Below are 14,362 nucleotides of genomic sequence, written 5' to 3' on the forward strand. Positions count from 1 at the left end.
AAGGCAGCCTTAACTCCGTCCTAGTCTGCTAGCTGATCTGGGCAGACTAGTCAACTTCACACTGCTGCTGGCCTCACTGCTGCTAAGAATGTCCGATGGTGGGCCCCTCCACTGGCTGTCAGCTGTCTGCAGTGCCGCAGGGCAGCCTTTCTGCTGTGCACACCACTGTCACAAACCCATCCATCTTTTTTGCTTGCCAGACAAGTTGGGCTGCGTGAGGAAAATTTAGAGTGTCCTATGATCAATTTGGACCTTGATTTTCATCCCGTACAGGTAGTGATGCCACTTTTTGAAGGCATGTAGGATGACCAACATTTCCTGATCATAAACATGGTAGTTGTGCTCTTTGGCATCAAATTTTGTGTTTTCAAAAGCTATTACACCATGCTCTTGTCGTAGAACAGCCCCCAGCCTTTGCCACTAGCATCTGCCTCCACAATAAATGGTTGTGAGAAGTTAGGGCATACCAACACTCTTGGAAATAGAGGATAGAATCACTCACTCCTCACACTCCCGATTGCAGCTCAAACAACACTTAAAGAGATAGAGAGAGATTGAGACAAAACTCAGATATATATTATTTGGGCAGACACAAGCTCAAAGATGAGCACAAAGGCGCTTGCCAGTGCAAGGCTGGTCAGTGCAAGTGATGAAGAATCAAGGAGGAATGGGGGGCTTTATATAGGAGAGCCTGGAGCCCTCAAACTGGCCGACCTGGCCAGTCGGTTTCAGCCAACTGTACCGACCAGGTCAGGGACGCTTTTGGGGCTGAATCTGGGCCGACCAGACCTGGCTGGTCTGGCCTATAAATAGGCCCCCTTTGTGGACCTTTTGGTCTGCTGATGCCAGACCCCCACGTGTACTGCATGCTGCTCCAGCCTCTCTCGTGTTTGCTGGCGCAACTCCATGCAGGGTGCTGCCTCTGAAAGTCAGGTACTCTCAGCCCATCCCTCTATAGTCTCCTGCCCCCTTGTCCCCTCCAATCGGGGGCTCACAGGTGGGGCAGTGACATTTCTAACAAACACAGATGCATGAGTCAAGACAAATTTTAGGTCTTCAAAACCAAACTGTGCCTCTTTTAACCACAAAAAGGCATGCCTCTTCAAGAGGTCTGTAAGAGGAGCTGTCCTCTTGGCAAATTTCACCTGTAGAAGGAAGCAAGACCCAAAAAAACTCTCAGCTCAGTGGGATTTAGTGACTGTGGTCATTCCCTCACGCATTTCACCTTTGCGGGGTCCACTCAAGTCCCATCTCTGCTCACAATGTATTCAACCTGTTCTGCCATAAAGGTACATTTGCTGGCTTTTGCATAAAGCTAATGCAATGTCACGGGAATGTGATTTTTGTTGTACATATAAACCCGTGGATGGTGAAAACCCCTAAGGTTTGATGTAAGAAGAAGGGTCTAATCCCTAGGTGCTCCCACTAGGCCCAAAAAGTGTGTCATTGGTAAGGGGTTACATGCTTTAATGAGCCACGTGACAATCCCCTGTGTGCATGTGCTTGCAAGTGGTGATCTTTCTCTCTCTAGTTTGGATCTCCTCTCTCTAGCCTTGGACTTTGGAGCATGTAACGCAACGTACGGATTTTCTTCTTCCTCTCCGTGATCGATCGTACGGTGTCTTGCACGTGTTTCGAGGCTGTGCGCATCCCAATCGCAGTCATTGCTACTGTGCAAACTGTTGGCATGCATCTCGATGCAATATGTTGATAGTACGGCTATTTTGCACGTACCTCGAGGCAATTTGGCTGCACGTACGGACTATTGGCACTCATGCCGAGACTAAACACAAACTGTACGAGCTTTTGCACACATTCCAAGGTGCATCAATGGGTTGTACAGCTGAGTGGCATGCATCACGATGACCATTGCAGATTGTATGGCTCTCCCTATGGCACGCATAACGATGCTCTTTGCTAGCAGTACGCTCTCCCTCTTCCACCCGTGATCCTCCTGCTCTCCCTCTTATTTCAGTCCATTCTCTCTCACCCATTCCTCCTATTACCTTTTGCTTGATGGATCTACTGCCTCCTGGAGGTTTTCGAGCTTGGAACAAGACACCTGGGAGTTGTTTTGATGCCATTTGGAGTGGGTTCACGCTCATTTGCTACTCTTGCTTCATTCGTTCGTGACTGAGGGTCAACTATGCGCTGCTAGGGGCCTAAACAGAGGATAGTGCGAGGGCAAAGCTTGCCCCTCTTCCAAGGACAGCGGGTACGGTCCTTCTAACCCTCATTTGGTTTCCATTTTGTCGTTTTTGAAGCTAGTTGTTGCTCTTTGTTGTTGGAAGCTTCCTCTTGGCCTTTCAAGCTGTGGGCAGACACCCAATCACAAAGGGTGCGCCTAGATTGGTGCCAAAGGGCAGTGTTGTGGATTTCTTCATGTTTTGAGGTCGTGTGCAGTTTGAGATCTGTGTTGTTCCCTGAGAGGCTGGGCATTGGCTTGTCGGACTGCCAGACCCTTAGAGCAAGTTGGATGCCTTGTGGAACGCCTGGACAACTTTGCAGTTGGAGACAGACTGTGGGAAATGCATTAACCTTGCCTTGGCAGATGGGTTCTAGTGGAAGCGTGGTATTGGATGCTTTTGAAGCCAAAAATTGGCTTAGTCAGTGGATTGTCAGCAAGGCAAAGTGCAAGGGGTGAGCCGTTGCTGTAAGAACAAATTCCGTTGCCAGAAGAATTAATAATATCGAAAGGGGCACCAAAGCGTTTGGGGCCAATCGGTGTCTCTCGTGTATTGTTTCTGAGCAGGGGCACCCTAGCCTCCCTTCCACTGTGGTTTTCTCAATGTTTTTTATCTAAAGGAAGTGGCTGGAAATGTTGTATTGTGGGTACAATTGATGTGGATACCCAGTTAGTTATTGCCCTTTAACTTGCTAGAGGCCGGTTTCAGTGGTCCATGGCCGGGACAATCACAATCTTCTCGCAGAGGTGAGCCCTGGTAGTGCTAGGAGAAGGAAGCCTTTGCTGCATTTTTTATTACAGCCACAAAGTTCAGCCACAATGGTGAACACACCCAGTAATCCGGCGGAGGACTCAAAGTCTTTTGAATATAAGGCATGGTATGAAGAAAGAGACGAAGAAGGGCAGAATGCTGGGGTGCAGGATAATGAGGAGCGGCATGTTCCATTAGAGTATGCCACTGAGGCTTCTCAAGATGAGGCAGATAAAGAATTAGATGCAGACGCTCTTTTTAAGGTGCAATTGGCAAGTGCGGTAGGCACCCTCACACAGTTAACTTAAAACTTGGCTGAGGTTGACTTTTAACTCACTTTGATAAATCATAAGGACAAGTTTGGGCTGACTCTGAATATTACTGCTCCTTGTAGCTCTTCTTTGTTGCTGATTTTGTGTTGTATGTAATGAAGGTCATTTTGAAGTTAAGCTAGTTTGCAGTTTAAAGGTTTTGAGTATTAAGGATAGCATCCTATTGATTTTTTGATCTGCTTTAAGTGGTGGCCATTTCAGCTACATTTTATATGCTTTCGTGTCTATAAAGATATATATGGGAGAGAGTAAAATTGAAAATGTTTTGTTTCCTAAGCAAACGGTTTGGATGAATAGGTTGGAGTGTAGTATTTTTCCTTGATTGCTAGCTGTTATCTTGGCTGATGCATCTTGCTTTTGGAAGTATGTTAGGCCTTTAGCATGAAATCCTTTTGTATACATTGATGCTCATGAGTGTGTATGTTTGTGCGTGTGCCATGTATTGCCCCTCACTTGTGGTGCTGATCATGTTGGTGAGCTTATAATTGCTAGTTTTTGCAATGCATGAGGGGGTTGATAGTCTCAGAAAACTTTAAAGATAGGTACTCAAAATGTGAGATATAAACCTCTGACTTCTTTCTATGGTCTTGGTACATACTACTCAGAGCTTTGACGGTAAACTCAAAGCAAGCTGCCACGGTACAGACCCGGGTTCGATTCCAGCCAGTGCAAAAAGATCTAGTTCCTTGTTTTGAAAAAACTTTTACATTTCAATTCCGAACAACGGGAGTATTTTTCAAAATGGACCAATTTTGCTTTTACGAATTACTTTTCAGCAAAGGGAGGGCAAGCTACATATCTCCAACTAAAAGTGGGTAGATTTTTTTTCAATATTACATTTTTTGGGGCGAGGGAAGGGCAAACTATTTGTGAACCATCTAAAAATCGGACTTGGTCCTCTATTAATTTGGCATAGTTTCCCTTTCCTTTTGCAAAAAGAAGATCAGACAACAAGTTATGAACCTTTTCAAAGAGTGTTATACTTGGCCAAGTGCCAGTTTCTTATGTTCATTTGAGTTCTCCTTTTGCCCACATAGATAATAGAGGCGCCAGGCTTTGGAGATTGTCGACAAGCAGAAACAAAAGTGAAGTGGCTATGGAGGAGGCTGAATGAAGGCAGCAATGAAGGCGGCTGTGCAAAAACCTAATCAGGTAGGAGCAGCTGAAAGGAGGAGGCAGCTGGAGACGAATAAGGGTTAGGGTTAGGGCAAAGATGATGTGGCAGGATCGCTATGGCAGATTGACTTGCTCTGATACCATGTTAGAAACATGGTGTGAGTGAGAGAGAGATATAGGCTAGTGAGTGAAGAAATGGCAAACAAATGTAGAATCCATGAAGGCTTTCATTCATTCATCATCACTAAATGATACAATTTCCTGCAGTTTAAATATTCCTTTAAGGCTTTTAAACCCCTGTCTTGACACATGAATCCTCAGAGGCCTTAGCGCCTATTGTATGTGGACCTTCTTGGTTAGCCAATGAAAATCAAATATCTCAGATTTGAGATGCATAGAGATCCTAGCAGCCATTATCTTTTTATTGCATTTACCACACAACACATGCAATGCAACACCACACCATGCCATATTCTGAGGATAAGAAAGTGAGCTTTGAACGTTCCCAGGTAAAAAGTCATGTGCTCGGGTACCAAAACACTCAGGGTCCACTTGGCTTCACAAAACAAAAACAAGGTGCATGGCATTCAGACAAGAGACAGATATGTCCCATAGCATGCAAGGCAGGGCAACAGCAAAAGATTGTTAGGAAAGCTAATGATTACGTGTGAATATGTGAGGGCGTTTAATTTCAGCGTCAAGCAATCAGCAACATATAAAAAAGCTTCAATGTTTACAACTCTGCCATAACTACATGCGGTGCCATCATCAAAATACACATTCACAATAGATAAATAAGCACTCGGGCAGGCAAAGGCTAGGTGATTCATGCTTCCAAATCTCCTAAGAGAACTGATCGAACCTCGTTTTTCGAAAGAACCTAGAAAAGCTTTCACAACATCTGTCTTAAAGACCACCTACAAAAAAATGTCATGCAAAATCCACGGGGATAAAGGCAAATAATCACGCTCCTAAACGCAACTTTCTTCTGCTACAATTCCATATTTTCCCAGCCTGCGCCGTTTATGTATACGATCAGATCAACTTACACGGCGAGAAACTATAAGCAAAAGCTTTTGCGGTATTCGGAACAACTCACCTTTGCAGAAACCATATCATTACGCTTAACAGCCTCTTTAATGGTCTTTTGCACGCCTCTCTCTTCACGCTGAATGTCTGAATGAACCAATACAGAATCACGGGCAGACTATTGTAAGCAAAGACAAGGACACAAAAGACTAGACAAACAGACTTTGCAATACATCCATCAAGCTGCACAACTGCAGCTCAAATTTCTAAACAATCCTTGCAACATAGTTTCAAATTGACGAGTCCCGGGCCAAGGATCAGAGACACATAGCTAATTAATACATCACATTTTACGCTGCAAATAACACGGCCTACCTCGAACTTGCCGCTCCATATTCCTTGCTTCCTGTCTGAGCTTCCTCTGCCAAACCCGCAATTGCTGCTGAGGGGTGGATTTCGGTTTGAGTATGTGTCGCATGGCCTCCATGATCGACGGGCAATGAGGCAAGATGTGAAGCAATTGTCAGCGCTGGTGCAATTGCAAATTAGAATCGTTGGTCTTGAGGATTTTGAAAACAAGGGGCACGGGGTGCCGAGAGCACTGCCCCTACAGGCAAGAATAGAATTGAGGTTTTTATGAAATTTGAAAGACTATTTTCTTTTTTTCCCAATAATCTTTTTAAGTTGGAAATTTAAATTAATTAAAGGAAAAAGAGGAAATTTATAACTTTTTGAGAGGAGCTCGAAGAAAGGCATTGGTTACATGGAGCTTTAGAAACATGATACTGAAGTGTTTGATTGTGCTAGTATAGTGAGACAGTCTTGTAGATTACATCATGCAATCATTCAATGTGGCTAAGAAATTTGATGTTCTCGAAGGAGTTGATCATGCTTTGTTTATTGGACTTGCGGTTTTGTCGGTGCACTATTATCATTGATCTCAATGTTGATATGACCTGTGAACGAGTTAAAAGAGAGCAGGTTAGATTGTAGCCGTGGTTGAAGTCTTTACACTTTCAAAGAGAGAGAACGCATGCAAAACTTGTTATGCAATTTACCTGTCTTTTGAATAGTGACTTTACTGCTCGGGTTTGTGGCCTTTTTTGTTCCAGGAGGTTGACTTCTTTCCTATAAAATATAACAAGACTTGTTTAGTATCATTGGAACTTTGCTATTAAAGAGAACTGCTAGTTTAGTAGAAGTGGCTATAGTTTACTAAAAGTCAGGATGTGAAAGATAGGGAAGGAATCTAAGTAAGTATTGATGAAAATTAGTTGTGAACGTACCTGAAAGGAGCGAGTTGTCGATCGAATTATTTACGAGCATACTTGGAGGGATCGATTGTCCATGTAGTTAGCATTGATAGAAAGGAAGCAATTTAGCAATCATCTTAATCGAGGAATAAAAATCTAGAAGTTCACTTTTCTGGTTGTCTCATATTCGTTTTTTAAAATCAAGTTTCCTGTGTTATTTTGAATGAAGGCATATATGATGGTGTCCTGTATGATAGTATAACTGCACAATGATTTGACCAGTAGATCGATATGTTATTAGTAACGGATTCTGACAACATATTTGATCTAGCTATGATTTGTAATTGGTTGTTGGTAAGCTGTTTGCTAGTCTAGATGATTTGCAAACATTAGTGATTGCAATGTTCTTTGTTCTTTACTATTTGTGAGCATATTAATATTAAAGCCACCAAGGATAAAGGTTACAGAATTAGTTGGTATTGTTTTTATCTTGTTGCTCAGTACTGTTAAGAAAGATTTTTGGTTACTAGAAGGTGAACGATATATTCCTATGATATGGAGTAATGTGTGTCTAGTAGCTTGTAATGTTATTTCGATTATGTCATAATTAGTTGTTGTTTCTACGAGTGTTTCTTTTAAAGTATATTTACTGTCATAGAGAAGTGTTGTTGCGTGTTTACTAGGAGCTATGATAGATTTGTATTTGTTGCTGGTGAAGCATGTTGTTAATTGAGGCGTGTTGACTTTTGTTAAACAAAGATGTGACTATATTCCATAAAGTAATATGCTTTTAGATCGTTCGCATGTGCCAATAAAGAGCAAGTGTTTAATGTCAATATATTGTGGTGACCTGCAGTGAAGTCTTGTATTTGTAACATTGAAAATTACCATGAGGATTATATCAATAGTCATTTAGTTTCTTCTTCGACGGTGTTGTCTACATGAAAGTTCGAATCTATAAGTGGTGATAGTAGGTATAAGTGTTCCTTTGATCTTATACGTTATAGTGCAATGTATTAAGCCCATGCCTAGTAATGTTTGCTGGGCAAAAAGCTACCTGTTCTAGAGTTAAACCTTGTGAGCGATGTATTATATGAGTTGTAGCTCTTTGTATTGGAAACTGTTTTCTGATTCTGTATTTGCGATATGGTTTCCTATTTGTATTTCTTTCGACACAAGGAAGATGCATGTCCAATTGTGTTGTATGCAATCTGTATATAAGTCTACATATCGGGCTCGTGTTTGTACACCTACACATGGTTGAAGGAATTGTATCCAAATAATTGGATCGTTCGTATCTATTTTTGTTGATGTGTGAAAGTAGATGTCTGCTTCGTTAACCAGTCCATCTATTGTGTCGTAATTTTTCGCACATAGTTCTACTAACATTGATGGTTTTAACTCTAGCCTTTTATGTAAACCAACTGTTTTGTTTGGATTATTTGGTAATGTTATGCTTGTTTTAAAATGTTCATTGTAAAAGTCTTTTTCTTCGAAGATGTGAATTTCACCTTGGGTTTTTTTGAAAACGATGTTATTGTGTTGGTTTGTAGCCTTTTGAGTGTAGAATAAGTGTGGTGTTGTCAAGTCATCTGGAGGTTCACAGAATATTGTATTGATTTCTTCATGTGTTTGTTTTTTCGAAATTTGTTTAGGATATTCACAAACTTGGTGTCAATTTGCCGCATAACTTGTGAGAGTTCATAGTACTTGAAATTCGATGTCCAAATGTTTGCAGGCAGTATACCTTCTTGTGCGAATATCCACCTGTCATGTATGGGTCGGATTTGATATAAGTCACCAAAAAAGAAAACATGCACTCCACCAAACGGTAGATGTCAAGCATGTTTAATTGCACATAAACGCTTGTCTAGTGTTGTAAGCATTTGTGCTCCTATTAGGGATATTTCGTCTACGACTATTGCTTGCAGTTCGGAGTATGCTTTTGTGAGTGCATCTAATCATTCATCTAGTATTTGTTACTTTTCTCTTTTGTTGATAGGAATATGTAAAGCTGAGTGTAGTGTCATGCCATCTATATTGTACGCAGCTTTATCAGTGTATGCTAGTTTCAGGACTTTTAGTTTCAATGGATCAGCTTATTTATTTGAATTGAATTTTCTTGTTAGGAATTCAACGAGAACCTTTAATAGCGTTGTTTTCTTGATACTGGCTCCTCCTGTGATGAATGCGTGTATTTGTTCTTCCTTTTGGTAAGTTAACTTAAATGCGATGTCATAAAAAATCTGGCGTTGTTCTGGATTTCATTGTCTTATTTGTTTGTAGTACTCATCTGACGATAGAGCAACTCCTTTTAGTGTTAGTAATTGGTACGATGGCATGTTTCGTTTAGCCTTTTTGCTATCTTCTTCATAGGTTAAGTTATATAACTCGACATTTGTAGCATTAGTTAACTTGATATAGTTCTCGTGAAAGTCGGTTGCTGTTGAGCTTATGAAGTCATCGTTGTCTTTTGACAATTAATGAGCATTTTCTTCAAAGTTATTCTAGTTAGAGTCTTCTTTTCTACAGTAAGCATGTGTGTATTTCTTTACGTTATTTGTTATACTGTCAATGTGGAGATTGTAGAGGTCTTTCCACATTGTATATGAACCTTTCAAATTTTCTTCGTTTCCTCGAAAAGGTAAATGTAGTAAGACCATATCTTTGTAGTGGTTTTCGAGGTCACAGTTTCTATTGTATTTTATTGATCTTATGATTCTTTCTTTTTTTCGCTTTCTAAAGCTCTCATTGTAATTATAAAATGCAACAACGTCAAATAGGGTATAATTGTCAAGGCAAGAGGGACGTGCCTTGTATTTTTCTGCAATGGATGTACACATTATGTCCGTCGAATCGTTAGGTAAGGCTTGAAGCTTGTGATTACATTTCAGCACGAAAGATTGGTCTTCTATAGGTGCCGTGTTGATGAATTGGAATGATCTAGAGGCATGGTGCAGGGGTAACGAGAGTATTATAAACACTGCTTGTTGAGCAGACATTTGTTGCATGTTTAAGAATGCTGATCCAAGTTGCTTGATACGCATAGCAACATCACTGTGCTCGTGCTTGCATTTCTCTATAATTGCGTTAAAAGTTTTTGTTATTGTGTTGTTGCAGTTTGTGAGGTACGATGTGCAATACAATGCTGCTGCATATGGCTCCAAGATATATTGGGTGTCCATATTAGATTTCCATAGATTTATAAGCCGGTGAAAATAGATTGGTGCGTATGTTTGTTAGGCTACATTTTAAAAAAACTCTGGGATGTTTTAATGTTGCGAAAATTGATTGTTTGTATGCCTGTTCATCTAAGTGTAAGGCGGATAAAAATTATTCGAATGTTTTCATTTTAGTGTCTTCAATGTATGTCTCTAGAAATTGGAATATTTCTTTCGCTTTTTCAAGATCTTCTTTCTTTATGTCTTTATCATGTACTAGAATCGTAGTTTCATTCATTTGTGGTTGAGGAAAATTGAATCTGCATTTTGTTTTATGTTTTTTTCGACATGTATGCGTGTGATAATGTGTTTGTATATTTCATATTTCTTCATTGATAAGTTCTCTATCGCATGAGATATACTTGTCTATGAACTTAATAATTTCATCATTCTTTGATTGGTTGTATGTAGGTGCATTTTTTACCCATAGTAAACCATGTTCGTGTTGACTTCTGTGTGATTGAAATTCCATCACGAAGAAAAAATCTTCAACCTCACCGTATATATATTTTGTGTGTTTTAGAAGTTCTTTAAGTGAAGAAGTTCTGTGTGAGTAGTAACATGCACATGTAACAGGATCTTGTCTAATTAGTTTATGTATGTTATCTTTATTAGTATCTTGGTTGTCATTGTCTTTTGCTAGTATTTGCAAAGCTTGTTGGAGAGGTTCCCAAAGGGGTTCTCCACTAGTAAACGTCAGAAAAAATGTAGGTGGACCAAGTTGACATATCATAGCAAATAGGTTCTTTTGCAATTGTTCAAGGTAGTCTAGTGATGTATGCAACCGTTGCAGGTCACGGCAGCCTATGTCTAAACGTAATATTCAATTGAGTTTTGCTTTTATTTTAACCTCTTTTGCATAAATGATTCTATTTTTGAGTTTTCCTTTTCGAAGCCAGATCCATGATGATGATGCGATTTATTGGATCATAACTTTGATCACCTTGAAAAATATATTAGTAATATGCATAGCGAATCGTCGGTAATTCCCATTGTGCTATTTTTTGGTAGCTGAGTCTTTCTTTTATTGTTTTCCTTCTCTGGTTGCCATAAAATAATTTTGGAAAATTTAATTCTCGCGATCCTCATCTTTGAAAAATTCAAGTGGATGGTATTCTTGTGAAGGTGCTATTGTTATAATATTAGATGCAATGTCAAAAAAATCACATGAGTCCATGAAACCATGTACAAGTGTATTGTATAAGCATCAACGGCGTCTTCATTAAAGATTTCAATATTATCATCGCTATCTTGTTGGTCATCATGTCTTTGATTTGGTTTGTTCATTTCATAACTTAGATGAAATTGTGATATCCACAAATTTGAGGTCTTAACTTTGTACTTTCTATAAAGTGGTGTTTGTGTAAGAATGTGTAGAGCTTTCATGACATTATATGGTCGAATGTGCCCACTTGTATAAATTGATTTGTACTCAAGTTTATGCTTTATTGCCACACCTATTGTCACTGTATGTTCTATTGGTTGTGGAAGTACAGTTTGTATGATATTGGTATTTGCAGGCATATTGATAATATTACCTTTTAGTAAGTATTGCCCATAGTTTAAAATTTGATGTATTTGGTCAAATGTGTTTCAAGGAGCAAGAAGTCTTTCTTCTAGTTCGCTCAACTTTGAGAGTTATGGCAACTTTTTTTGCAATTCAATACAGTATGGTGATGCATTTTTTGGTATTTTGTCTTTTGGGTTTGCTTGTAGCATTCGATGCAAATTTTTGCATCTTCTTTTTCATTGCATGTCAATTGCATTTGCAATTCACGTTCAAGGAAATCTATTCCTTTTGAGGAATGCTCTTTTAATTGAAAAGCAAACGACAACCATTTGCATTAAAAGCAAGCATGTATAGGACTATCTAAAATCTTCTTCAGGTAATTCATAACAGCATGTTGGTCACAATCATGAATGATATCAAGACAAGGTTCAAGTTTTTCAATACATGTTTCTTGGATATATTTTTGCTTTAAAGATTCTGTGTTTGCAAGTTTTTTCTCTTTTTGAAGTATATATTGTAAGTGTTTAACTGCAAAGTAGGGTGTTATGCTTAATTGTGGGTGTTGTTTTAAAAACATTGAGCATACTTGTAACTTGGACAATTGTTGGTTTTGTCAAAATAAAGAGATTAAATCATTATTGACATCATTGTTCCATGATGTACGGATTCTTTTATCTTGTGCTTGATTTATCCCATTGTCATAAATACTTGGTGGCTTGGAGTTTTTATGGATACTTTCAAGATGATTGTATTCTTGTATAGCATCTATGTCCATAGTAGGTTCATAGTGACCACTATTCTGAAACTTATCATAGTATACAAGATTACATGTATAAGAATTTTCGAACATGTACTTTGAAAATGGGTGGGCCGTTGAGCTAGACCAAATAGTAATGTTATATTAAGCGCTTTTGCGATCCAATACAATATTACTAAGTCACCCCACAACCTGCCATTAGTGCTGTTTGTAGCCATACCTGCTGCTAAATATTGGTCAATAGTATCAATATTGTGTACGGTGTTCAAGTAATCATGTGTCAAGTGTACTTGCACAATTTGTAGTGCATGTTTAGTTTGTTGCATAAGTTCTTCTTTAAAATTTGAAGCATCTTTATTTCGTATTTCTTAGCTTGTGTAAAAAAAATTTAACATATAAGAGATATTATCAAAAAGACAATCTCCTACATTGTAGCTATAGTTTGGTACTAGGAAACTATCAAATATGATTTTACGTATGTTTGGATCAGATTGCTTAAAACCCATTAAAAAGCTTAAAGTATCAAATAAACAATTACCAGGTACGTATTTGTAATTTGAGGGGCGATGTAAGCCATGCAGACTTAGGGCTCTGTCTATTCTATCCATGGCTTGTATGTATGCTTTTATTTGGAACTTGTAGGCAACAAAAAAGAACAAGATATAATGCGGTAAAAATTTTACTGTGTAGGAGGTCGTTTAAATTAGAACCAAATACTAGAATAATGACAAGTTAGTAAAAAAATAAAAGAAAATAGCACAACATGTAAATTTGAATGGCATTAAGTTAAAAGAAAAGGTGTATAAATTAAAATCTAATAATAGTGAAAGGCATACTTAATAAAGTAGATTATAAACTTGCATGTAAAGGTACATGGTAAATTTACTTCTTACAACTCAATAAACAATATTGATGGATGAAGGTACAATAGTAAAGAGTCAATGAAAACAAAACACCATTTTACTAGGAACATATAGCTAGGAAACATGGTAAATTTACTTCTTACAACTCAACAAACTGTGTTGATGGATCAAGGTACAATGATAGTCAATGAAAACAAAAAACCATTTTGCTAGGAACATGTAGCTAGGAAAAGAGTTTTGATATGAAACACTTCTAAGGTGGAAACAAAGATGAAGGTCTACTCTATCTTTTGTTATCCTTCAGATAACATGTTGATTATATTCTTGTTCACATACAAGTAGTAACCACCAATCATGCTACTTGGTGATAGCAAATCTTGTTGCTCAAGGCCAACCTGTAATTAGTTAATCTTTATTTTTCCCTTGTTACTTTCTGTATCGTTGTCACTTTCTATTTTTTGTGTCTTTCTTTCAATGTTATCATATCCAATAATCGTTAGCATGAACCGTCCATGTATCCTTTTTGCATTACTTTCTTTGTGAAACCTTGCTCAATTCTCGTTATAGTAGGTTTTGATTGGTTTATCTATTCCTAGAAATGATAGAAGTATTGATCTCCGACGAAACCATTGATCTTGCTTGAGATTGTACTAATGGTGCCTGCCATTAGTGATATTATTTTTGACTCAACATCACTTTGACACTTCAAGCAGTAGAAAGCATTGTTGTTCAAGTTTTTGTTGATTTGCACTTTTGAACTGCACTTTGAACAAACACAGTAAAAAGGTTTGCTTGTAAGAGTAAACCTGAACTCACCTTCAACCTACACAAGTGCAATAACATCATTAATAAAACTTGAGGACATTAAAAGGTGTTTTAATGTTTGATTGCAAATGTACGGGCACCAAAAGAAAACATACTTCCCTGTAAGAATTTTGCTTTCTATAGTGTCTTTCTACCTGGATCAACTCTTCTTGTATTGCAGCATCATTTATTGGAGCAACAATACTAGATGTTTGGAATTGAATGTTTCTTTTGTTATTATATGTACTTACATGTATATTTTTTAGAATGCACATAGGAAAATCCTTTGAGCGTAGCTCATCGACCATCCAGTTTCTTTCACTTTCAGTTTTGGGGAAAAAGGTAATCTAGAATTCAAAAAAATGAAAAAAACATCATAGTTTTAGTATAGCTTTGGTATTAGATTTAACTAAATATTTTAATAGAAGTGTAGCTACCAGTTCATTGTATGTTTCATTCACACCATCAGCAACTTGGATGTAGAACATCGTAGTCTTTTTAGTGTCTCTTTTTCCACCATCTTCCAAGAGAGCAACGGCAA

At 38.3% G+C, this 14,362-nt stretch overlaps 1 protein-coding gene across 3 annotated transcripts in view; it reads right to left on the minus strand.

Moving 5' to 3' along the window:
• The window catches only part of LOC147882930 (FAD/NAD(P)-binding oxidoreductase family protein), an 80,183-nt gene extending 74,153 nt beyond the window's left edge, over positions 1-6,030 (minus strand). For 2 of the 3 annotated variants that reach the window (XM_087400994.1, XM_087400992.1), the window contains exons 1-2: positions 5,789-6,030; positions 5,484-5,560 (exon numbers count right to left, since the gene is read on the minus strand). In XM_087400994.1, coding sequence (XP_087257120.1) covers positions 5,484-5,560; positions 5,789-5,900 — 189 coding nt within the window. In that variant the 5' untranslated portion in view covers positions 5,901-6,030. Of the gene's footprint in view, positions 1-5,246; positions 5,302-5,483; positions 5,561-5,788 lie in introns of those variants that run through there. The other variant, XM_087400993.1, reaches the window with a different exon arrangement.
• Positions 6,031-14,362: the final 8,332 nt, after the last annotated feature.

The sequence above is a fragment of the Dipteris shenzhenensis genome, chromosome 29, assembly GCF_047967505.1.
Source record: "Dipteris shenzhenensis isolate YYH24624 ecotype China chromosome 29, Dip_SZ_1.0, whole genome shotgun sequence".
In the NCBI taxonomy this organism is placed as follows: Eukaryota; Viridiplantae; Streptophyta; class Polypodiopsida; order Gleicheniales; family Dipteridaceae; genus Dipteris; species Dipteris shenzhenensis.